This window comes from Ornithodoros turicata, chromosome 4, assembly GCF_037126465.1.
Source record: "Ornithodoros turicata isolate Travis chromosome 4, ASM3712646v1, whole genome shotgun sequence".
Taxonomy (NCBI): domain Eukaryota; kingdom Metazoa; phylum Arthropoda; class Arachnida; order Ixodida; family Argasidae; genus Ornithodoros; species Ornithodoros turicata.
The window spans coordinates 5,584,893-5,610,192 of NC_088204.1; the positions used below are offsets into that span (position 1 = coordinate 5,584,893).

The 25,300-nt window shown below is 46.6% G+C and overlaps 3 protein-coding genes across 6 annotated transcripts; all 3 read left to right on the plus strand.

Annotated features, from left to right (window-relative positions):
- Window positions 1-706: 706 nt before the first annotated feature.
- On the plus strand, window positions 707-11,056 carry LOC135390822 (dual specificity protein phosphatase CDC14A-like). Of its 4 annotated transcripts, none has more exons than XM_064620748.1 (13): window positions 707-1,119; window positions 1,426-1,598; window positions 2,057-2,149; window positions 2,224-2,303; window positions 2,393-2,459; window positions 2,587-2,649; window positions 2,712-2,799; window positions 3,070-3,299; window positions 3,364-3,503; window positions 3,760-3,988; window positions 4,732-4,853; window positions 6,595-6,804; window positions 7,915-11,056. In XM_064620748.1, exons 1-13 carry the CDS (start codon window positions 1,068-1,070, stop codon window positions 7,970-7,972), a joined length of 1,605 nt encoding a protein of 534 aa, XP_064476818.1. In that variant the 5' UTR covers window positions 707-1,067; the 3' UTR covers window positions 7,973-11,056. The 4 variants fall into 4 exon arrangements, with proteins under 4 accessions (XP_064476818.1, XP_064476817.1, XP_064476819.1 ...); XM_064620747.1 differs by lacking the exon at window positions 7,915-11,056 and adding an exon at window positions 6,871-6,982; XM_064620749.1 differs by lacking the exon at window positions 7,915-11,056 and having other exon boundaries at window positions 708-1,119; window positions 6,522-6,687.
- Window positions 11,057-11,146: 90 nt separating this feature from the next.
- LOC135390824 (gamma-secretase subunit Aph-1-like) lies at window positions 11,147-13,816 on the plus strand. Its single transcript, XM_064620752.1, has 6 exons — window positions 11,147-11,385; window positions 11,727-11,870; window positions 11,949-12,034; window positions 12,103-12,225; window positions 12,306-12,433; window positions 13,363-13,816. The coding sequence occupies exons 1-6, from the start codon at window positions 11,273-11,275 to the stop codon at window positions 13,549-13,551; spliced, it is 783 nt and encodes a 260-aa protein (XP_064476822.1). The 5' UTR covers window positions 11,147-11,272; the 3' UTR covers window positions 13,552-13,816.
- Window positions 13,817-14,217: 401 nt separating this feature from the next.
- Window positions 14,218-15,884, plus strand: LOC135390823 (transcription factor Jun-like). The gene has a single exon (XM_064620751.1). It carries the CDS (start codon window positions 14,662-14,664, stop codon window positions 15,463-15,465), a length of 804 nt encoding a protein of 267 aa, XP_064476821.1. The 5' UTR covers window positions 14,218-14,661; the 3' UTR covers window positions 15,466-15,884.
- The last annotated feature ends 9,416 nt before the right edge of the window (window positions 15,885-25,300 follow it).

Below are 25,300 nucleotides of genomic sequence, written 5' to 3' on the forward strand. Positions count from 1 at the left end.
TAGAATGGAGAGAATGTGTAGCAACCTTGTGGAGGCCCTTTGTTAACATAATGCACGGCCTTGAGTGCGCTTCTGCTTGGCGCATCAATTTCCGTGACTCTCATATTCGCCGTGCTCAGTGCGGGCTCAGCGGCACCAGCCATGCATAACCATAACCTGGTGACCTTCATTTGTTTCTCTTGCTGTTTATTTCGCGAAGGCGTACAAAAGATAGGCGCCAGAAAGTGCCACTGGACGTGCAGACTGGAAGCAGGACGATATTTTGAGATGTCAATTCGCGGATTCCTCGAAAATCATTTATTGTAACACTTTCATTATGTAACACAACAGTTAGAAAGAGATAACGATAATCCCTTATGTAGAATCAGATTGAGGAGCACTTTTCTTTAGAGTTTGAACAATTCACCTTTCTCTAAACTAAGGTACAATTGTGAACTGTACTCTAAACGACGTGCAAATCGTTAAACAAAACCGAAACTGTCATTTTCTTCTTCTGCTGCTTCGTCTGCTATATGCTATTGACCCAAGTGAACGAAAAGCAGAGGCGGGTATCAGGTCCACCACGCCGCCCAAGAGATAGTGCCCACTTTACAATTTCAATCGCTTTCGGAACGAGAATTTATGTATTTTTTTCTCCGTTTTTGTTTTCCAGAGCGCCGCTGTCGATGTTCGAGTGCGAATAGGCCTATCTAGTTCGCGCCTCCTTCCATTGGGCTGCACGCGTCACGTGGGTGCGCCTCCGAGGTGCTCATGGGCTATTTTGAAATTTCTGCTGACGGCAACGGAGAAAAGATGGCTGTGCGCTAGCGTAGAAGTAGCCAGCTGAGCCCGAAGGTGTGATTTCTGGCCATAAACGGCGTCTAAATTTGCTCCGGTTTGCTTTGCATGTTAAGCTTGCCTCGTAAGAGTACGACTTCTGCGGGACACAGGTAGCCACAGAGTTCGACTTTAACGGGCAGCAATTCTAAAGCGATGAGACTCGACCCACTGGTTCAGATTGCTGCCATAAAGCGCTAAAAGCGCGTAACAAGCTTCACGGAACAGCGCATCGACTACAGGGCTACAAAATGGACGAAATTAACGCAGACTGGGTACTTCATCGCGTAGAAATCGTCAAAGGTAAGTTGTCATTCTTCGCCTAATGGCACCCCCGCTTGCTCTGACGTCTAGGCCTAGATAAAATTTCAACGGCGCGTATGTTCAATTTCTTCTACTTGGCGTCTGATCAAGCGGGTATGTTTCCACAAATACTTCCCCTTGCATGGGCTACTCGGTTGCTTTAACGGGAAAGCAACGAAGCGTCGACATGGAGTGCGGAAGACTGTGTCTGACCTAGATTTAACGTTTCATTCACCGCCTCCGGCTATATTTGATACCTGTCTGGCAGCGCGTTTCCTATTTAACCTTTTGTACGTGTCTCAACAGATCTGTTGTATTTTGCCACCATCCGAACCGGTGTCAAGCCTCGTTCTACATCCCACTGGCATCACTTTTCCATAGACGATGAGTTGGTCTACGAAAGCTTCTACGCAGACTTCGGACCGCTCAACCTGGCGATGCTCTACCGTTACTGCGTCAAGCTCAATAAGAAGCTCAATGTGAGTGAGGTCAACTAACCTGGTAGACCTGCTCAGTATGGGTCATCACGTATGTCATGCATAATCACGTCAGGCATATGTTATCTTCGAGGAAAATTGTTCGCACTCGTGTCAGGCGTGTCCTAACCAACACAAGTCTGTTTTGTCACTGGCACAACAACACAGTTTATGCATAAGGCTGTGGGCTCAGGAACAGTAGTGGTTTATCCAGAATCGCAAGCATGGGGTCTTTGGTGTCTCAAAATATTTGTGGGTGGTCTTTTAATTATATTTATGCTGTAAGAGCTTTATGTACCATTGGCAAGATGTGTCTAAAGATGAAATAATAACCCCTCCCATGGGGGGGGGGTTCTGGATTAATCACTGCTCTGGAAGCAAACCGATGAACTATTTGCTTTTTCTGGTTGAGGTCACAACCCTGCTCTATGCATTGATTTACCTGCCTATGTTCTTTACAGTCATACGCTTTGGCGAACAAGAAGATTGTGCACTACACTAGCAGTGACAACAAGAAACGCGTCAACGCTGCTTTCCTCATGGGGGCCTACTGTGTACGTTCATCTGCTTTTTTGTAATTCCTGTAGTAATACTGTAAAAAGTTACAAAAATGTTTTACATATCTCAGATTGTCCACTTGAAGCGGTCGTCAGATGAAGCATACCAAGCTCTGATTGCAGGATCTTACATGTCTTATGTTCCATTTAGGTGAGTTTTGTGTCCGTGTTTGACAGTGCTGATGAGGGCTAACACTGTGACAGAGAGAGAGTATTTAATACAAAAATATTTTGTTCCAGAGATGCATCATTTGGGCCATGCACCTACAATCTCACCCTGCTAGATTGCTTACGAGGCATTGAAAAGGTACAACACCCTCTCTACACTCTCTACATATTTGGCACCTTGTTGCTAGATCTCCCCACCTTTTTTCTTCTATTTCTTTTTTTTTTTTTTTTTTTGTTATGTAAAATGTGGCCCGTGACTTTTGCAGGCCTTGATGCATAAATTCTTGGAGTTTGAGAACTTTGACTTGGAAGAATATGAGTACTATGAGGTGAGCTACCTCTCGGTAGTTGTTCCTTGCGACCTGCTATATGCTGATGTTTTGCTCCGCAGAGAGTAGAGAACGGGGACTTAAATTGGATCGTGCCCGGGAAGTTCATCGCATTCTGCGGTCCTCATCCCAAGAGCAAAATTGAAAATGGTAACATCATTTGGGCTCGTTGGTTTTTCTACAGTGTGTCGTACATCAGCTGTCATTGTAGGCAAAAATGGTGTCCGTTGACGTCACAGTAATATTGCGCAGGTTACACAAATTCTTAGTCATGTTGACAGTAGCATAGGTGGTGCTCTTTGTGGGCACTTTGCAGACGTCATCCCAAAGTTTGTGTGCTGAAGGTAGATTCTTTCTGTAGGCAAGAGCTTATAGACTTTCGGACAGACTTTTACTCTGCGTTTCATTACTATCCATCAGGACATCCATTCCACTCACCCGAGACCTACTTCCCGTACTTTAAGCAACACAACGTGAGCACCGTAGTGAGGCTCAACAAGAAGATTTACGATGCACGGCGGTTCGCGGATCAGGGCTTCGACCACAAAGACCTGTTCTTTGTGGATGGCTCTACTCCGAGCGACGCCATAATGCGCGAGTTCATCGAAATCAGCGAAAACACTCCCGGTGCCCTCGCAGTGCACTGCAAGGTGAGGGACGTCTCCGTTGTTGGTGGTGTCCGAAATGAACCCTGTGTCATCGGTTGCCTTTAAGGCCGGCTTGGGTCGCACTGGGACACTCATTGCCTGCTACATTATGAAGCACTACCGGTTCACGGCAGCGGAAGCCATTGCCTGGATCCGCGTCTGTCGGCCCGGCTCTATCATCGGTCACCAGCAGCACTGGCTCGAAGAGTGAGTTTGGTGGCATATGGAATGTCACTGTCAAGAGAAGAGAAATAGAAACTTTTTCTTCCTTTCTGAAGTTTCTGCACTTCAAGTGCACTTTGTGTGATGTGAAGTCATCTATCGTATCGAGGTCCACCGCTTACATGGTTTGTGGCACCAGGCTAACCCGTTACATTACGCACTTTGTCATAGTTCATTGTGATATTCTGCGTGTCATCGTCACAAAATGCCAGGTGGTACAACAAAACTGGTGTATCTGCAGGAAGCAAGATTTCTTGTGGCTGCAAGGCGACATCTACCGCTCACAGCACAACAGTAACAACATCAACGCGAACAACAACACGTCTGCCAACGGAAGCAGCAGCCCGACAAACACGGCAGAAAGGCGTTCACTCTCTCCCCACAACAACAGGGTGTCGACGTCGCCCACGGCCACCACGGGGGGGCACCGACGGTCACCGCGCCGAGCTGTGCAAGAGGCCAATGCCACGGTAAACAGAAGCTCACATCCGGCTTGGGGCGTGCAGCATGCTTGGTGTCTGTTGTGCCACTGTGGATTATTTATCTAGTTTTGTATTATACATTAACCTCAAAATATAAATGCAGTCAGTGAACACTACCACCAATTCTTGGAAGTACCCGCAAAACTTTGTTCTCTAAGGGTAGACGATGTCGCCCTTATGGAGTTGTTTCCAAGCCATAGTATGTGCCTCACCCGTTGTGCACCCCACACGTTGAGACTACCAACAGCGGAGGGTTGAGGAGTATAAGGTCACCATATGAGGTAGTCAGTATCAGTGCAAATTACTTAAACGCAGGACAAGCGACATAGACTGATGAAACAGTGGGACAGCTGCTCAGGACAGGGCAGCAGTTGTCCTGTCATTTGATTAGGTGCGGTTTCTCCAGTCTATGCTGTTTGTGCTGTTCATATCTGTATTGATCTCCGAGGAGCAATGTTGCCAGACACGGAGATAGATTGGCCTCGCCATTACCTAATCTTCTCAAAGATGGAAATTACCCCTTTTAAGTGCCGCGGACAAGCTGAGAGGGTGATAATTCCGCATCAAGCAGAGAAACTATTTTGAGAGAGTTCCGTGTGAGTGACGCACATATCGAAACGACATAAATTCAGCAGTATTCCGAGGATACGAGATTTAGTCTGTACTAGCGCTATAAACAAGTTTGTAGGTTGTTGAACGAGAGTTGAATATGTCACTCGTGTCTGCTTCAGGCGGATGGCAACAACAATGTGACGAGCGGAGGCTCGGAGGAGGACCTGACCCAGGGAGACAAGCTGAACCGCATCAAGGCACAAAGGAGGCACCCACGTTCTCTTACTACGGGTCCCATGAAGTGAGTCATTGAAGCCTTGACAACTTGCGTCAAGAAGCTTCATTCTCCTAACCAGGTCCCCCAAGGTCGTCATTTTCCCATGCATTTGTAGACCTTGAAGTTTTCGGGTTTTATATTTTTCCAAATTCGGGGGGGTAGAAATCAGGTCAATAAATTGATGTCGAAAATTCATGCAAATTCGGGCAGAAAAATTACCATCAAACTGAGTTTGGGGAGAAATCTGGCATTATTGTAGAATAACTGTTCACTGTACTGTTTATCCAGGGTGCCACAAGTAAGGGGCAGTCGCATATTTTGTGAGAAACTAGTATGTCGATGCCTCGAGGTGCCTAGCCTAGGTGCAGTTTTGCAGGTAGAAATCGGGTTTAACCCCAGATAGGTGAACCTCAATTCGGGGTGCAAATTCGAGGAAAAATCGGGTTTAACCCTAAAACATCAGGGTCTATGTATTTGTTCCTATCCCGATGCGTGCAATGCCGGAGGCCGCCCTTAGATACCCCATTGTTACCAGACATTGGCTTGCGTTGGATTGTAGCACGCTAAAGATCCAGTTGAAGCACAATCCAAGCCAGGCCAAGTCACCGAAAAAGAAATGGACGACTGCGCCTGCGGCGCCTGGTACGACAGGTACACTATGTGATGCACGCAGCCGTGCACTAGATCCTTCCGATCGCTCAACGCGTTTAAAAACGGGACCAAAAAGTGAAACACGACACAGAAAGTTGTTATATGCATTTTATTTGGACATATAAAGACTAGATTCATTCGCAGAAACAACAAAAACATTTTGCCGCTAAACTTAGCGCGCTGAAGTGATCTGGAACGGCAACAGTGGGGTATCTAGTGGCGGCCTTCTGCGTTGCACGCTTTTCCGAGGTGAGTTTGGGGGACCTGCTCCTAACTGAAGGGTTGCCAACCTCTTGGGAATGCGTGCTGTCAGCGCTGAGTTCACGTCGAGTTCGACCTTTTCCAGAAAACGAATGAATGATATTGGAAAATTCATTACGACAGTGCAGGTGATGAAAATCGAATGTGCGTGAAAGATGATAATGCTACCCGAGAGGCTTAGGTGGTGCGCGCAGCCTTCTGCATTTTGTTGGCCTGAGCCTCTGCTATGTTACCTCAGAGATTTGATTTTGTCTCTGAAATGTCCCGCTCAGCTTGATGCAGATAACAGTGCCAGGCAAAATTTTTAAATAGAAATTGACATTTTTAAAATGAATGGAGACAAATTATTCACAAAATTATGCAGCAGTCCATCCCCTTCAATATATCCTAGTGCAACAAAACTTCAAAGGCTATGTTTTCGAGCAGTTTTTTTTACCTATAATGAGTTTAATTTAGAAACTTTACAATTTCATTAATTAAATCATTTCAAATCTTGGAAGGCCTCAAAACAAACCATGGAACGTGCCCAGTGACTGGAGTAAAAATGCACCACAAAATTAACAGCCAGTACAAGTCGGAATAGTACAAACACAAGACCTGGGTAAGGCCGTTGGGTCAAGATGGTTAAATGCTCTAGCTTTTCACCCCAGCGACACCTCAGGCCTACAACCTCAGGTTGCACGCTGTTCCTGTGGTTGGTTAGCCGTTTTTCTAGCTCGCATTAGCAGTAAGGCAGCTAACCCTTGCATGTGCATCAACCACTCCAATGTGTCCATGCATGCCGAGGCGTCACATACGACGTTCGTGAAATGACTGGGTTTCGAGGGCATAAATCTCAAACGGTCCGTAACAGCATCGACGAGTTGAAGCCCCATCGGAGAGCATCGTCTCAACCCCTGAAGCCACCGGGTGCCAACACCCCAGGTACGATAGCCAACCAGGCGGCTGGGGTGTACACGTCCCCAGTGAAGCCCCTGAGAGCCACTCCGGCCCGAGTGGGCAGCATTGGGGCGCAGGGCGGGACTCGGAAGCTCCGTTCCGCTGCGGCGTCGCAGCAGCGCAGGTTTGTTGCGTTTTCTTCGTGCTGGTGCATGAATTGTGATGCATGCTCTGTTTCTTTCGTTCTCAGCTGCGGATTATATACGCGTCGTCTGCTTTTTGCTCCCTCCCTTAATAAACCCGTTCTGCCGTCTGCTGCTTTCTCTTTCTGGTTGTGGTTCAGCTAAGACATGTAGGGTGCACATTTTACGTTGTTTGGCTACATAACTGACTTCGTGCATGGGGTGAGGTCCTGGAATGGGTGGGTGTTCTCACAGTTGGATACCTAGAAAAAACAGTTCCAGTGGAGTGGGAAGTATTCTCTATGGTATTACACAAAGGGGCTTAGGAAGGTCATGATCACACTATGTTCACCGGAGCACGAAAGATACTAATCACGTCACAGCTGCTACATGATTTCTGATCGTATAGTCATTGTTGAATGTGCTCACCCAGCTGTGTGTGCATTATTTTGCTATAGAACTTACACTACTTACTACATTACTTACTACTACTACACGACTACTACTTACTTACTACTTACACTTACTTATAGTGCGTATAGCATATAGCTTAAGTGCCATTCTGTCTAAACCTGTGGCAGAAGTGTTGTTCGCCCATAAATAAGGTATGCAAATTGTAATTCGTGCGCACAGTGAAAACATTCTTTGCCGAGTGCACGAGTCGACGTATTCAATTGGATTTATTGACTGGTTAAAAGGGGATATTTGAAGAAATAAAACGAGATACTATACAGCTACAGTCTTGCTAAACGCGATTGTCTGAACGCGATCTGAGGTGTGGTACAACAATTTCTGCATGTTCGGGGCTATATTGCTCACTTTTTCGTGCATGTTACACCTATATGTGACCTTTGTTTTGGGGATATGCCCGTTCTAACCCTACCTGTAGTTACCTGAAAAATTTGACCCTTCAATACGTACGGAAAATCCGGAACGTTCCGAAACTGCGTATATTTGATAGCGGATAACACGAAAATTTTCCTCCCCCAGCTGGCGAAACTAGAAGCTGGGTACAGCCCCCAAAACAAGGCCCCCTGCTCATTCCTAACACTTCCTCGGCGAACGCTTTGAACGAGAATAGCAAAATGTGTGAATGTCTGTTGTCCGTATAGCGTGAGCAGCAACGGCGGAGGGAAGGCGTCGAGCAAGAGCCCCACAATGCCGAGGTGACGGGCGTTGCGCCGATCGAGTGGCGAGCCGGTGTGCGGCTCGGCTCGCCGGCGCAGAACCAGACTGTCCACCTTGCACCCGCCATGACCTGCTTCCATGACCATCCCCCTCCGCATCTTCCCCAAGAGGTCTTGGAGGAAGCAACATCGGAACAGCTCACACCCACCTTTCATCCTCTTTGTACCTTTTGTCACATTTTTCGTCCACGTCGGGTGCGTGGTTAAGAACCTCCTAGGATAACGTCCAGCCATAAAATCCACTGTCCGTAGCAGGTCCCCCAAGGTAGCCATTTTCCCACGTATTTGTCCCTATCCCGATGCGTGCAATGCCGGAGGCCGCCCTTAGATACCCCTTTGTTACCAGACGTTGGCTTGCGTTGGATTGTGGCACGCTAAAGATCCAGTTGAAGCACAATCCAAAGCCAGGCCAAGTCACCGAAGGAGAAATGGACGACTGCGCCTGGTACGACAGGTACGCTATGTGATGCACGCAGCCGTGCACTAGATCCTTCCGATCGCTCAACACGTTTAAAAACGGGACCAAAAAGTGAAACACGACACAGAAAGTTGTTATACGCATTTTATTTGGACATATAAAGACTAGATTCATTCGCAAAAACAACAAAAACATTTTGCCGCTAAACTTAGCGCGCTGAAGTGATCCGGAACGGCAACAGTGGGGTATCTAGTGGCGGCCTTCTTCGTTGCACGCTTTTCCGAGGTGAGTTTGGGGGACCTGGTCCGTAGTGCCTGGGTAGACATTCTCGTCGTAAGGTGGCATTCCAGTACGTGTCTGCACAATTCGCGCTTGACTTATTAGGCTCTACTTATTAGACATTGCTGATTACTGTTCTAAAAAAATATTTTAATAACTTGAGGTCTTGTGCCATGAGGCAGACCATTGTTCATGATAGTACCGTACGTACCTGTTAGCAAATGCTTTGGGCAAATTCCTCCGCTCCCCAGGAGACCACACTGATCCCTTTGAAGTGCTTCGGAGAACAGACCTTTCGACGAGAATGTAGTAATAGTACATTTTATTAGAGTGCCGTTTTTTTTACCTCCCAAGAAACTAAACCGTAGACGAGTTCGTCGTAACCAATCATATCCCAGGAATGTCAGCGTGCCTGTCTGTAAGGGTCGGTGAAGTGCCTAGAAAAAGGCGTTGTGTCACGCACTCGGGTATAGAAGCACCACATTTTTTCAACTCTCCTCTTCGTGCACGTTTCTCATCTCTTGTAGCGACGTCGGTTGCGGAGGCGACCGCGTAACAACGCCCTCCCTTGGCGAGTACAAATTGTGGCGCCGCGCCACTTGTTTTTTCGTCCCTTGTGCTGTAATAGTGCCAATTGAGTTGATGTCGTCGCGAGTTATGTAACTGTAGGGGGGGTGGGGGTGGGGGGTGCATTGCATTGGTTTAGTATGGTGTTCAGGGTATGCGAAAAAGAAATATTACTTACGTGATGCATGCGAGAGTTTTCGTCAAAAAAATGCTTTATGGGAAATGCTTATTTTATTAATCTTTACTTTAACGAGATATATATATATCACTTCTGATGTGTCTTCTCGTCAGGCTGACAGTTGTCACAAAGCTGGTCACTGGGTTCATCGTGTAATTTGTGTTTAGTGGCTAAGCAGTTCTGGTTTGCACTTCATGTATATCCATCGGTCTGACTCGCTCAGTGGTGCAATTATGTACAGTTGACCCTTGACTGTCGTTAATTTGATTATTCGCAGTTTTTTCCGGTTTTCGGGTTTACGATGGCCCGCAGTTGTAGTTTGGGGGCCCCTAGCCAACGAGATTGGTAATTATGTCTGGTAATCGTGATGCTTAGTGCTTTCAAGAGGTGAAGGACAGGGAAAACCTCGCAGGAAGAGGTTGAATTACTATTAGATATGCCGCATAGCGAAAAGCCAGTTTCCGCAGCTGCTCGCCATTGTGGCATTAACAAATAGACAATGCAGCCTCGTATTTTTCGCTAATTTTGACTTTGATGGGGGCCCCTGACCATTGTGCAAGTCAAGGGCCAACTGTTCTCGAAAGTATATATTGTTGTAACAGGTCTACCATGACGACCCAAGCAAAGAATATTGTGATGAGAGTTTTCTTATTGCATTTTACTACTGCAGTTCTCGACTTTTTTTTTAGACAGGTGTGTAAGAGGACGCAGAGAGTCTTTGTTTTAAGCATGATGAATGAATGCAAGGAAACACAGATGGTTCTGGATGGGAACAATTCCCAGTTTCCTTTGTTTATCACGATTCGTGATAAGCAAGCAGTTTGCAACATGTAGAAAGGAGACTTCAAGTCGAATCCATGTGCTGAAGCATGATAAATTCAACTGCAAGTAAGACTGGTGCCATATATGGTAACAACATTGAAGCAGAAGCTTTCGCTGTGAAGGTTTGGACGGTCCCTGCGGCTTGTATGTGCAGGAGGAGGTTTGGGGGGGGTGAAAGAGCGTAGCTTTTTGTTCATAGCTCGGCTTAAACATGGTGGTTTCGTCTAGTGCTCTAGGCTACCTGTGGCCGTTGCGACCAACAGATTATTCCAACAAACTGCAGTGTAGCTGCAGGAACTGTTGTATTTTTTTGTTTTCAATTTTTGAACGCATCTCTAATCAAACCACTCGTCGACGCATGGTCAGTTGGTCGCACCCGCCTGCGTATGGGACCTGTGTCTTTACTGGTGTTATGGTAGCACAGCTGCATGTCTTGTTCATGACATGTTCTTTGTCGATGATGTTATTTGTCGTCAAATTTTAGTTATGTGTTTGCGCATTTAATGTCATACTTAAATTAATTTTAGGTGTATTTTTAGATTGTGGCACGGCTGCATCGACAGGCAGGTAGCCGCGAAATATCGACTGGCGACGTTTGAAAACAATGCAAAGGGGAGTTATCGTGTAATATTTTTGGTGCCTGTCGTTGAGGTGCAGGTCGTGTTTTTACCAGCTCTTTTTATTGTATATAAATACATACGTATATGAATATATATGCATTTGCGCCCCTTACGAAAATGTGTGTACATGTATTGTATGCAGAAGTAACAGAGTATAATAAAGGAATAAAGTAAATATTTATATTTCTTGTTTCATCACTTGTGTGCTATATTTGACGAAAATGACGAGGAACTTTAGGCTGGCAACCGCCACCGCGGGACGCGAGATATCCAATCCAATCCAAGAGCGGGGAACGCGCGCTTCAGGCCTATTTTTCAGCCAAGCCGCTGTAAACAGAAGTACAGATAGTCCTTCACTGACTTTTACGAAGAAATAGCTTAAGCCTGTAACTTACAAAAATGACATTAATGGAGTTTTTTGGCTGTACTTTAATAGCGTTTGGCCCTGCCTTATCGATGTTCGCAATTACAGTTGCAAGGGATCCTATACGCATCATACTATTGATAACGTCGTAAGTATTCCAACTAAAAGACGTTTTTGGCGGTATTGTAGCAGAACAACTGACATGGAACACAAATTTCGTATAAATTATTCAGTAGCCACGGTGAATTCGGAGAGAACTTTGCGCTTTTCCGTTCTCGTCCAACGGGACGATGAACCTGTCAAAAAGCACGAAGTAACCGCGATTTGCAAGAGGCGCGTGTTTTCCATATAAGTGGACAGTTTCTTCGGTTCTTTCAGATCTTGTTCGCGGTTTAAACAGTCACGTTCAAAAGCGCCATTCTATCAATCTTCCCGATCGTGTTTTTGGTTTCGTGTGTGACAAACTAACGTGAAAACGTTCCCTTACAGAGCATTTTTCTGGCTAGTAGCCTTATTACTATCTTCGATACTATGGTTCGCTGTGGTACCACTTCGGAAACAGCTAGCGTTCGGTGTCGTTTTCTCCGTTTTCTTCCAAGAGGGTTTCAGATATCTCTTTTACAAGATCCTACGGTAAGTACCACGTTTTATGGGACCTCTTGGGGGTATTGCACACACCTGCTACGATCAGTACACCCGATGTATATGCAGAAAAGCAGAGATTGGTCTAAAGAGAGTGACAGAAATTGGTGCAGATGGGATGGCAGTTTCTAGTTCAAGGACGACACTCTCTTACGGTAAGCTTCACAGAAGGAAAATATGAGGAACGACAAAAAAAAAAAAAAAAAAAAAACTCTTTCCAAAGTTGCGGGACTTGGCTTCGGAGTTATGAGTGGAGTATTCTCTCTGCTGAACGTGCTGGCGGATGCAGTCGGGCCAGGGACCGTTGGGCTTCACGACGGCCCTCACGACTTCTTTCTGGTGTCAGGTACGTCGACGTGAATTCCGTAGGAGTCTGTGACTGTATTGGAAAAAAAATAGTATTGAGAGGCACTACATTTTTCCTAGCTTTGACAACCCTGGCATTCGTTCTGCTCCACACTTGCTGGGGAGTGGTCATGTTCCACGCGCTCGACCACGGACGGATCGCTCTGGCTGGATTAGTGGTTGTACTTCATATGGGTGCATCTTGTCTGGTGAGTGCCATCCTGTCACATAGCCCAGTCTGTGTCGGTTTGACTGGTTGGCTTACATTGAGCTACATTCCCGCAGAATATTCTAGTGGAAGAAAAGGGAAGGAAAAAAAAACGCCTACTGGGCAGAACTTCTTATCCACAGCTTATGTTGAACATTTGCGCAGTGCCAGAATGTTCATTTGAATTCAACCTTTATTTCCCCTTTATATTGGGCGCAGTGTACTGCTAGCAGACGACACTGTCTGCCCCTTCTCTTGCGTCTGCTACACACGAGCTACATTCCTGCAGAATATTCTAGTGGAAGAAAAAGGAGAAGAAAAAAAAACATGCCTACTGGGCAGAACTTCCGCCACAGCTTACATTGAACATTTGCGCAGTGCCGGAATGTTCATTTCAATTCAACCTTTATGTCCCCTTTATATTGGGCACGGCGTACTGCTAGCAGACGACACCGTCTGCACCTTCTCCTGCGTCTGCTGCACACTGCTACATTCCTGCAGAATATTCTAGTGGAAGAAAAAGGAGGAAAAAAAAAACAACGCCTACTGGGCAGAACTTTCGCCACAGCTTACGTTGAACATTTGCGCAGTGCCGGAATGTTCATTTCAATTCCACCTCTATTCCCCCTTTATATTGGGCGCGGTGTACTGCTAGCAGACGACACCGTCCGCACCTTCTTCTGCGTCTGCTACGGAACATCTTGCGGCTACTCCGCAGTTAGTAGCGCGAAAAAAGGAAAAAACAACGTTGAGCGCTTGTGCTTACGTGTCGGCGCAAGGCTACGGCTTTTTTTTTCTTTTTCGCATCTTCCACCGGGGTATTCTGGTTAATGTCATTCGTGTAAGTACGCGGTTACGTTTGCGCGCTGACCCTAGTGCTCTAATATCTGGAAAAAGTCTTGAAATTGTCCCGTAACAATGTACACCCAGACACTGCTGAACCCTCACGGACTGCAATTGGCCTCTCTACTGCCCATCTACATAATCCTGTTGGTGTCCGGAGCACTCGCTTTTCACGCCGCGGGCGGACGCCTGCGGAACATCTGCGACCTGGTGAGGCGGAAGACAGTCGGAACCCCCGCCTCACCCGCATCTCCTGCCCCTCAACCGCCATCGTAAGGCAAGTGGTGCTCGTGCACTTCTTCGCTGTGGACCGTCAGAAACTTTTGTGCTGGCACTTTTTCGGTGACATTGGTGCGCATATCGTCAAGTCGGGACTTGTCGTTTTCATGATCCGCAAGCCGTATGTGTGGTTGGCGGTGGTTTTGTACTTATTTATTTGGAGAGTGCAAGCGGGGACTCGTTTGATTAATGGAAATGCGTGAATAGTATTTCTTTTTCCTATCAGCCGCAAGTAATAAAATATGTCACCCTAGCAGTGATACTTACAGGCTTTGTCATTGTACATGAATTTCTACTCTGAAGACAAACATGGAGTATGAAATTTCGAGTGATTTTGTGTGCTTGGACATGTTTGTGTGCACAAATAGCAAAAATTTAAAAGTATCAAAGCATGTTTTTTTATACTTTTGCGCAGGCTTTTAGCAGATACTGCACGACTTGAACACTGTGAGGCAATAATGGCACATATTGTAAAATGATAACCATGTGACTACGGCAAAGACTGAAAACTTTATCACATCAACAGCGGCATATCTGTTTCGATCGAAGTCCACGTGCAGGGAGTTTTCTGTCACGTTCTCCGTTTTGTTTTGCGGACCGCGTTTCTGAGCATACCAGGATGCCGCGAACCGGTGTCGTCATGACTAATTTTTCCTTACGCGCTGGATAGCCGTTTCTTTATGCTTCCTCTTTGCGTTATTTCACTTTTTTTTTTACTCCCACATCGCGATTGCGAAAAGCATTTCCGTTTGCAGAGAGCGAGAACCGGTTTTTGTTTATATTTTCGTTCGTTCCAGCGATAGAGATAGAGCAGCGCGCTGCCTTCCCCGTTTCTTCTCGCCTTTCCAGTGAGCGAATGTGACGTCACGCACGGTCTTTTTCTCGGAACTCTTCATCGATTGGGGATTCCGCCGGAGCCAGTCGCTTCTCTAGTCCAATAGGAATGCGGCTCTCTGACATCACGCGGAAGTGACGTACCGGCAGCGCCGTTCTGAGTCACCATTTTATAAAACGACCGTGGGTGTTTTTGCATGACTCATACCCGTTCTTGTGGTCGCGTTGTGCCGCATAGGCAGCGTGAAGCCGCTTGACCGAAGTCCAGCGGGAATGTCGGCCAACAGAAACGGATCGTCTGCTCGAAATCCAGTAACCACATCGTCGTCTGCGATGGATTCGAGCGCTTTCTACGAGGAGCGACGGCAAGAGCTACAACAACGTAAGCGTAGTATGACGTTAGACCTCGAGTCTGGCGGCGGGGCGTCGTCCGAGAAGAAGTCTCGCTACTCGTCGCTGTTGACGTCCCCAGACTTGAACATGCTGCAACTTGCTTCTCCCGAGCTGGAACGACTCATCATAGCGCACAACGGTTTTGTGACGACGACGCCAACCCCGACCCAGACTCAGATGCTCTTCTCGGGGCGTAACGCCACCGAGGAACAGGAGAACTACGCTCGTGGCTTTGTGGATGCCCTCGCCCAGCTGCACAATGGGGGTGTTGGTCCGGACTCAGAATCGGGAAGCGCCTCGAACGATAGCAGTATAGCCAGTTCTTCCATGTTGGTGAAGGACGAGCCGCAGACGGTGCCCAGCCTCGGGGCGACGCCGCCGCTGTCTCCCATCGACATGAGGGACCAAGAAAGGATTAAGTTGGAAAGGAAACGGCTTCGTAACCGCATCGCTGCCTCCAAGTGTCGCAAACGTAAGCTGGAACGAATTTCGCGTCTCGAGGACAAAGTGGCTGGTCTCAAAGCGGAGAATTCGAACCTTGCCTCAGTTGTCGGGCAGCTACGCGATCAAGTGTGCCGATTGAAGCAAGAAGTGATGCAGCACGTGAAACAGGGTTGCCAGATCATGGTCTCCAACTCTGGGTCTCGCACCGATTACAACGGACACTCGAAGGGACTATTTTGAACAGTCCAGCCGTGTGGTTGTGTCCAGTCACGTGCTGGAACACGTGCATCATCGCCCGTCAGAGGGAGTCGTCTCCCCCTGCAAAAATGTGATAGATAGCCCAGCTGCTGTGTTATAGCCCATCGGAGCGTTGTTGTCGGGGCCCTTGACATCACGACCTTTGCATGAAATGAGCAGTATTGAGCGTCTACCCAAGTCATTACTTTTCATCGAGGCACCTTTGAGAGGGGTCTACTTCATTGTGAAGAGGAGATTTATGTGAGTGCCATGTTTCATGTTGAGGAGACATTGCGATGCTTTAATACCGTCGAGTGTGATGGTTTTACACCCCATGTACAGACAATCACAGAGAAAAGGGGGACACATTGATTTAGTGCCGGAATTTTCTGGTCACAAATAAATCGTGTATATAAATTTCACACTTGTGTGTCCTTCGCACGTTCCTTCTCGTCGTCTCACGTTCACAACCCGGCATTGCAGACGTACCGCTGCCCGTGAGCTCGAGGATTTCGCAGCATTGCATCGAGCTGGCTGCTGCATGGAGCAGTCTGTTGCTAAGACTCAGGTTACATGTACATGATATGTTGTTATGCAGTCTTAACTTTATTTGGCAGTAACATTATTTAGGGTGTAGGATTCTTCTGAATGTGTGGTCTGGATATATGCGTAAGAGAATAAGCAAAGTTTGCACATTGAGGTATTGTTTTTAATGCCAAACTGTTTGGTGGGGATTTTGCAAAGATCGTTCATGTACCTTTTGCACTTGAGTACATGCCATTTACGTGTAACATGTGTTGAAGGAGCAAGTAAGAATTTTTTGCTCTTACGTCAGATGTGATACTCGCAAGCAACTTCTAAAGAAAAATATTTTCTCCAAAAATACACAGCTCTCTGACTTCGATCTCTTTACACATTTCTTCACACATCACATCTTTCGTGTACATTGTAGTTGAGCATGCCTTGTTCTGTCATTTTTTTCATCCATGAGTCACAAAAACGTGGTAGGTTCAAACAGAGGCATACATGGAAAAGCCTGGCCCCCTAATTTGGTAAATGCTTCTGGCATTGGGTGATTAAATTCCATAATGCGTATGCTTATGTTTCAATGATTAATTTTGATGTGGTGGGCAAAGTTGGCTGTAAGGCAAGGTTACAGCTCTATGGAAAAGGTTGTAGTAGCAGAGGTCATCAAAGCGCAGTTGCATTATGGTTATTATGTTGTCTGGTTGTTCTACGTTTGATTTGCCTCATGCTGCCAGGCTCAAGTATGCCTGTCTGTGTGCAGGTGAGAATGATTGCAATCAATATATGAGAGGAGCTTGGCTAGCACGGTGTAAACGTTGTAACTCTGACCTGTGGTTGGAAAGTGTCGGCCCAGTTACCACAAGTGGTGCCTTTTGAACCAACTGCGATTCTTTAGTCTGTAGTATTAATTTTGGGGGCGAGAGGTGATGATTACTGGGAAAACTGTGGTCCATTTTGGAGTAGTTACTTGTCTTCATGTGTCATGGCTTTGTAAGGGTCGACTACTTCGACGATAGTAAGGCCCCAGTCTGCTAAGCACGACATGCTTTTGACCAGTGGTTTATGCAGAATTGTAAATGGGGTGGGGGATCATTAGGTTGGAACAGCCTTTGGTCGTTGCTGGCGTATCTCAAGCTGAGACAACACTGGTCCCCTGTAGTGGGTGCGCTGGAAAAAAAGGGCGTGTCTCAAAACATTTCGGGAGGGATGTCTAGATAAATAACTGCTTTCGACGGCCGTAACTATGGAAACAAGCCGCAGGAGCAGCCAATGGTAACCACAGAAAGCCATGGTTTGAAATCGTCTGCCGCGATTGGCGGAAGCAGACGACAGAGTGTCTTCGGTGGGATTGGGACTGCAACTTGAGAAAAGTAAAAAAGTCGGTGACACAATGCCGTGAATTGTAATGTAAGTTTTCGCATTATTTCTTATTGGTGTGAGGTTCTTCTATTTTTATTTCCATCTCCTCGCTTTGCACCAGGTGTCTATTACGCCCGATTCTCTTTGTCGGCATCCTGCGATCCTGCATCGCACATGCCTGTCCTCTCGCTTTCTTTCGCGTTGCATGCTTCGATGACAGTGATGCGGGTTTGGCGGCTGTCGTTGGTTGCATCATCGGCAAACTTGGTTGGACGCTGACCAAGGAAAGGCGGTCCTAGAAAGCATGTCACGGCAACGGTGGTTGGCGGTATGGCGGTAGTTCACTTCTCTCCCTGGGTCAGGGTCGCGCGTCCGCATGGATGACACGGCCCCGTCTTTGTTGTGGGGCAACAAAACATCGAAAAAGGAGTTATGGACAGCAGCATGAAGAAGAACGGGGAAAGGGTCGTTGGGAAAGAAGTAGGAAAAATTTATATTTTCTTTTTCTACAGAGTTTTGATCGGGGATTGTCTCGTGTATCAACAGGGGTGGGCAAGTGCCCCCAACCTCAATTTTTACCAAAAGAGCTCTCTACTAACCACAGATTCGTTCGTGGGAATTTTACCTCACCTCAACACCCGTGAGGTAAGAGTGCGGACGTCCTCACCCTCATCTGGCCTGGTGAAGAAGCCAGTCTCTTCCATCCATCTATACCAATTCCTTTTGCAAAATCAAACATTGTAAAAATAATAAAGAGCTACTTTCCCGATATTTTAACAAAGACACTCGCCTAGAGGTCTGTCGCGGAGCGTCCACAGGCCTCTCAGTCAACAAACGTTTGAAATTTCTGTTTCGAAAGTGAAAGACAAATGCTGGCCAAAAGTGGTTCTGCAGCAACGTAAAAAAAATTTTTCCGCTCCGAGCATCCAACGTTTATTCCACACAAATTCTTGTATTCAAAGCAGGCTCCGTCGGTGGTCTGTGGATGTTTGCCCGACATTTCCGCAAATGGCGGTCCTCTTTGATCTCTTATGCGCTTGGCTCAGCGCCCGAAATAGTTCCATCTTTTGTAGCAGAGTAGATCCCATCTGTTAACCTTCGTATTATCGTTGTCGGGAGGGAGCCGATAAGGCTTCACAACAAAGGCTCTTTCGAGGGAGGAAATTCTAGCGGAAACGCATGGGCAGGCTCGTGATCACTCGTGATGGTACAGAATTTTATATAATCATGATCATGGTAGGTTGCGCCGCCTATACGACATTTCAGGAATTACCGAAGCCAGAACCCAGAACCGAACTACAGTGCTCTAGAAGGATGTAGTGGCAAATGCGGCGCTCCCCCTCTGAAGATTATCGAGTGGATGCCGCGGCCCGGCGCTCCTGTAGCTACCCCGAGCGCGTCCGAGCAGCGCTCCATGTGAACTGTACGCGTTCTCGGTGCCAGTGATGGGCAAAGTACCTCAAAATTATACTTTAAATAAAGTACCAAGTACCTGGCGTCATTAGTACTTCAAGTACAATACAAAGTACCCAATTCCAAATGTACTTCAAGTAAAGTCAGTCAAGTAATGAAGGAAACAATATAAAAAAAGCATAGAACCCTGCACTCGGAGAACTGAAATGACAATTGACAAAGTCATTGTGCTGCCAGTTGTAGTGTCATAATATGCGTGTGTCTTTGCATTCCATTCGTTTTACATAATCATAGAAGCGCTGATACTTTTTCAAAATTTGAAGCCTCTCAACAGTAAATTTGCTTCAACAAATATGCTCTTTAACAGCACAAAAATCATTTTTTGGTAAAGTCAGACTGGGACTGTTGGTACTGCATACCACAAAAGCACTAAAATGACGGCAAGAAGACGAAAACACACAGATAGCGCTATCTGTGTGCTTTCGTTTTTTGTTGTCATTTCAGCTCTTTTTAGGGCGCATTTTTGATACTCTTTTGTGATCTTTTGTCTGGAGTCCAAGTTTGGTTACTTGAGTACTTGATGGGAAAGTACTCGGGAAAAGTACTTTAAGTACGGTACAAAGTACACGATTTAAAATGTGATCATGAGCGCGGTCGGTCTGTGGATTGTCTTTACCCACCTGAGGGTTCCCTAACGTCCGCCGAAAGACACATGGTAGTGATCGGAGGAATGGAACGGCATCGACATTTATCAGAAGAGACGTTTCCGCAAAAAGGGCAGATGTTTTTGTAGAAAGCAACATGCTCCTATATGGACCTCGATTAGTATTATTCTGTTTGTCGTACCTGGTCCCCCGGAAATACACGATCACACACGTGTATTTGGTTTCAAGATCTTGCTCAAACGACTTACTCTCAATAGCAGTCGGTACCCAGCAAACCTGATACATCCAGCAAATGTCTGTAAGATATCTCACCCGGGACGTTTGGATATCCAGTGGAGTTTGCCACCGATCCGCTTTACATCCATGCGATATCCCAGCGACTAGCATTTCTGCCCTGTTTGTAGCTCCAGTGGAAGTCCCTGTGACGTCTGTCACGGATATTTGGATATATACGGGAGATTACGAATATCGCACATATTTTGCTTTTAAAAATTTCGTGCATGAGATATTTAGTGTTTGTAGAGTGCGTAGAGACCACTGTAACTGTGTACCGGCAAGTAATATTTATTTTGTGTTTTAACCTCCTTACAATGTTAACTTTTTAGTACCTTGTACTTCACGGGCTATTGTACAGCCTACGTACAGAAACTCAGGAATCCTCCAAGGTAGCATGATATGTAAGGTCCACCCCGACTATATATTAATACAAACATATGTGCATGTGCAGTATTCTATACGCAATGCTATATATGCAGGAACTCAATGTTGTGGTGACTGCATCGGGTGGTCTGCAGTACGTACGACAATCGATGGACAAAAACACAGACAACTCACATACAGTGAACCCTCGTTAATATGACCCCCGATAATCTGACATACGCGCTTTAGGACCATACTCCTGGGGAACAATGCAGTGAAACCTCTGCAAATCCCCCCCGTTAATATGACAATTCCGCGTTATGACCCGCATTTTCGGGAACGACCGTGGTCATAATAACGAGGGTTCACTGTAGATGACAAGCAATGCAATGAGTCAAATGCAAAATGATGTGCTGCTGAAGGGTGTTTTTCGTATACATTACATATTTTTAACAAAAAGACCAGGAACTGCTTGGCTATCGCTTTTTCCTTTGGCTTATACGACTAGGCTGAACTTTCTGCATGATACCATGCATCTGTGAGACAACCAATTAAGTATACCTGCAAAATTTAATTAACCTTTCAATTAGGGCTCCTCAAACCAAATTGAGACAGCAGCACCAAAGGTACCCGTGTTTAAGGTCACCGCACTTTTCTAAAATCCCGAAACACAATACTTTGAATCGCCTAGATTTTGCTTACAGTAAAACTCGAGCGGAACAGGACATAAAAGCCACCGTTGGAGGACCACTTGTGATGAGTGATGACACAGTACGTGGTAACAGTAGCTGATTGCGGCCAGCACTGTACTCTCAACAGCTCCAGAAGTATGATTCCAGGTCCTACCACATTGGCGTTTGAAGTGATGCTGTGTAGTGAGTCACAGCGCATTCCCCCTGGACAGTGGCTCTTTGTACTCCAGGATTTAGCATACTGGAAGTTTTTCCACCTGAATTTGCATTAATTTAGAGCACGTTTCTTACTCGATTCCTGCCAATTTAGGAGGAATTATTTCATCAAAACTTCACGCTCTACTCATGACGCTGTGTACTACGTCGACACACATTATTACTATGTGCAGTGTGAAATTTACCTCACAATTTATGGTAATACACACTAGAGTAGTCGAGCCCTGATATAGGACATTATCGTGGAAGGAGCGTGGATTGGGAAGCAATGCGTGTCCGTCTTCTTTTTCTTCTCCATCAGAGCTCACAAGTCGTTTCTTTCACAAGTACACATGTTGAAGGAATGCGCTTGAAAAACGTAGGCAACAGAACGGAAGCACACAAGTATTCACACCGACCAGGCGCCCTCGGTATTTTCCACTCCAGCGGCTCGGGTTGTCAACAGCAGCGCCACACGCGGACGTCCGCTTTTTTTGGCTCAGCTGCCGTTGGGGAGCGGGCCGGCGCTCTTCCCACTATGTTACCCTTCTAGAACACTGTAACCGAACCATTACCGAAGCCAGAGCCATCAAGTGGCGCCTCCGCAAGACGAACCCACCAGCATTGACTAAAATTCCTCGCTCCTCTTATGAGAGCTTGGAGACTCGCCTGTGACTCTTTTTATGGATGTCTGCCCTGTTGTAAAAGGGATTAGGCGAACCTGAACCTGAAATTAGTGTGGTGGCGTCCGCTACCTACTGGTGGCGTCCCCTGCTGTGGCGGCTTATTCATCCATCCAATGTGAGCAACCACCGTTCACTCCACCACGGCCCCTCGATTATACCTCGATCGAGGGGCCGTGACTCCACATTTCTTCGTTTCCTCCAGATGGCGATATGAAAACGCGGCCAAAATTTGAGACGATCTTTGTAGTTACTTGTTTGCCCCATATAGGTCGTGGTTTACCAAACACAGATCTGGTCAAAGGAAGTGCCCAGCGTTGCGCGCCGATGTTCAGTACCTATGTGTTTTGTGCGTTCCAGGTCTGAGAACCTGGGAAGCTTCCAGTTCTGTGCCTTTAATTTGTCTACTTTGAGGATCAGAAAGGGCTGTGATTTATGGAGCCCCCCTTCCACCTCAAAATGTTTAGCGACACCCCCTAACGTTTTTAGGTTCAGGTACGCCTTTCAAATCAGGGCAGATATCTTTCATCCCTACAGGGGGGTCCTTGATATTTCAGCCTCACTAAATGCTTGGGATTATGGATAAACCACTGGGAAAGGGTACTTTCGTGTTTGCATGACTGGAGGCTTGCTCCACTGGCATCCGCTGCACGTAGTGGGACGGCAGCATAGAAGAGGGCCATCACATAATCCATGAGAGTAGATGTGCACCGAAATCAGCTCTCATAGAAGACTTCCAGCGACTCCTGCATCTTTATACGTGCCTTCGATGGTGGTGGTAATACAAATAATCTACATTCGCACCTTCCGACTGGATATCCCTATGGCGATCTCTGATGCAACATAAGTCTGCCCACAACAGAGATATTGACACAAATACCTGGCTAGAGACAACCGGGGACTTTCAGCGACGTTAGGCTACAACTTACAAATGCTTTATTTTTGTCTCCTTGCTTCACTCCCCCCCCACCTCCCACCCCTTTGATTTAATTTATTGAAGAGAGCGCCTGCGCGCCTTCCAGTTGTAGAGCTTACTTCTAAACAAGTGCTATTGTGAGACCAGATAGTAGTGTGGAAACGCATGTCCTCAGTACTAGACATATATAACCAACCAAAAAACCAACGAAACAATATTCTGTGAAGAATAGATAACGAACGCATCCGTTCAGTATGGTGCTGCCACCTATGAGATTTTATAGCAACCACCGCGCGCTTGCCGTTCTCCGTTCCTCCGAGATGTCAGAGCGTGAGCGCGCCCACCAGACAGAAGAAGAAAAAAGTCGTCTGCTCGGATTGAATCGGGCGTGGTCCCCATCGAGTGTTTGCCGCTTGTCGTCTTCAGCCGTGGGAGGCATCTGCGTGCGTGCGTGCGCGCCCGCGCGCGCGTGTATGTAGCCCATGGCCGGTGGCGGCTGCCGAGTTGCAGACGGCGTCGGCGGCGTCACGGGCCAGCGCTGCCGCTCAGAGGGTGTGCGCTCCGCGGCGCGCACTGATGGTTCGCCCTCATTAGCAGGGAGCGTTTTTGTTTCCGGCGGTCGTTACGCGTAATGAAACCACTGCCGCTGGGAGCCTAATCCGACCCATTCTTGCGGCCCAATTGATTTCGTCTGGCAGCCATCTTGCTCCCGCTGAGGTTGCTTCTTCGTAAGACTCCTAACGACGGAAGCATCGATTGAAATTCTTTCCGACGGCGACATTACCATAAAGGAGGTGCTCTTTCTTTCTCTCTTGTGAGGGTTCCGCTCGGGCGGACAAATTTCTCATCTATCGGCCGTTCGGGAACACGGGCGATTGTTTCCCAATAATGACGGCGATTGCTGGTCGGCGGCGCGCTCCTCTTTCCCTGCCGCCGACCATATGCTTCCAACGGGCCATTTCGTCGATTGGCCTCGAGCGTTTTTCAACCTTTCCTTTTCTTATTTCTATTATCTTTTTTTTTTTCTCTACGTTTTGTGCGTCTTCCATCTCAAACGCCTTCGTTTTAGTAGCGAACAAGGAATTTCTCCCCCTCTCTCTTTTTTTTAAGGAGCGAAATTGTTGAATATGTACACCGATGGAATGTTTTATAGATTCGACCACTTGGAGCGGAATTTGTTCCGCAGTCTCGAAGGGCAGTTGAACGTTATTGCTGCGGAACATGAGGCGATAGCTCCCACAAGTGAACGACAATGCTCGCCGCGAGCGGCGCTGCGTACTTTCCAGTTTTAGGGAGCCTACATACGGGACTTCTCGCCCTCTTTTCACACTCGGGGGTCTGTTATCGTGATACGCGCGTGGTTGTGACAACAGTCATGGGAGCCCGAGTGTTGATTGATAACTGATATCCCGTTGCTTTACGTCGCGAGACGACTGGTTGTGAGCGACCGGAACACGAGTGTAGATCGTACAATGCGGAAATAATTAAGCGTCTGGTTTCAAAGCTGGACCACGTACCGAAGAATGCTCCCAGTAATTGAAGCGGCTGGCATCGCTGCCAGTGTTGCCACAGTTTGAAAGAAACGAAGAAAGTATGAAGACTTTTGGTCGCGTGATGAGCATGGTAGTGTTCGCGAATACACATTGATTTTGCGAAATACTTCATTTTTTTTACAAGCGCATTCAAAACCAATACTTTATCGTTGAAAAGGTCGAAAAATTTTGTGCTTTTCAACTAAGGCAGGCACCGCTCGTTCAGTGGATGCGACCGGATCTATTCATTATCGGTAGTGACAGGTTGTAGACACAAGACACCGCATAGATTCACTTGCCTTGACTGGTTGGCACATTGCTGTTTTGCGGACGTCACCAGCGTGGAGGAACTGAAAACGTCGAGTGAGGTCTCGGTTTCAATGTTGCACCTTGCCTCCCAGTTTTGCACGATATAATATCGTTTTTCTCAGGTGAACCTCATACTCGGAAGACAAATAACCAGCCGTAATATTTTCACTACGAAGCGCTTTCTATGTAAATAAAGATATCGAAAGTTATCGAAGTTTATTGAATCGGAAGACGTACACTTCTTACGAAACATAATCCATAAGGAACCAGCCGTCTCGTTTTGCTCGGGAAAACTCAATCTTCGCGACTAAAAAAAAAAAAAAAAGGCATTTGTACAAAGTGCCACAACTCTTTATCGTTATCGCGGTGAAAAAGTGCTCGCCTTCCAATACGGATTTATTTACTCTAAAGAAAGCGGAAGTGAAAAGTGGTAGTGATGTCGATTGCGAGGATTTGGCAGCTGTTGGACTTGCCCGTATATATAGATAGCAGTTTCTGACGGGGTCTGTGTACTTCGACCGAACGCCGCTCGGGTACCATGAAGGAAAGAAAACGAGTTGATGTTTGGCCTTGAAGGCCTTGATATAGATCTAATTCAACAAAATACCTTAGTAATGTCAGAATATATGGCGTTTTCTGTATAGGTCAATACGGTGCGCTCTCCACTGCACCAGAGGGGGTGCCTCTACCTCCTCTCCACTTGAGTTTGAATTTGAATTTATTTAAACTTTACAATGCTTAATGAGTAATACAATTCATACAGATGGAAGACTGTATCGTGTATGCCGGTTAACAACTTGATAACTTTAGAAGAACATCGAAATATATTTTTGTTTTCTTTCACCGTGTATACGGGTTATCCGCAAAGAGCACATTCTGCATGTATAGCGATAACGCGTGCACATCT

Excerpts from the sequence above, each read along its gene's own strand:
- LOC135390822 (XM_064620747.1), top strand. The coding sequence starts at position 1,068 with ATGGACGAAATTAACGCAGACTGGGTACTTCATCGCGTAGAAATCGTC. Across the intron at positions 2,150-2,223 it reads TCCTCATGGGGGCCTACTGT|ATTGTCCACTTGAAGCGGTC; the intron begins GTACGTTCATCT and ends TACATATCTCAG. Across the intron at positions 2,460-2,586 it reads GCTTACGAGGCATTGAAAAG|GCCTTGATGCATAAATTCTT; the intron begins GTACAACACCCT and ends TGACTTTTGCAG.
- LOC135390824 (XM_064620752.1), top strand. The coding sequence starts at position 11,273 with ATGACATTAATGGAGTTTTTTGGCTGTACTTTAATAGCGTTTGGCCCT. Across the intron at positions 11,871-11,948 it reads CTCTTTTACAAGATCCTACG|AAAAGCAGAGATTGGTCTAA; the intron begins GTAAGTACCACG and ends ATGTATATGCAG. Across the intron at positions 12,226-12,305 it reads CGACTTCTTTCTGGTGTCAG|CTTTGACAACCCTGGCATTC; the intron begins GTACGTCGACGT and ends CATTTTTCCTAG.
- LOC135390823 (XM_064620751.1), top strand. The coding sequence starts at position 14,662 with ATGTCGGCCAACAGAAACGGATCGTCTGCTCGAAATCCAGTAACCACA.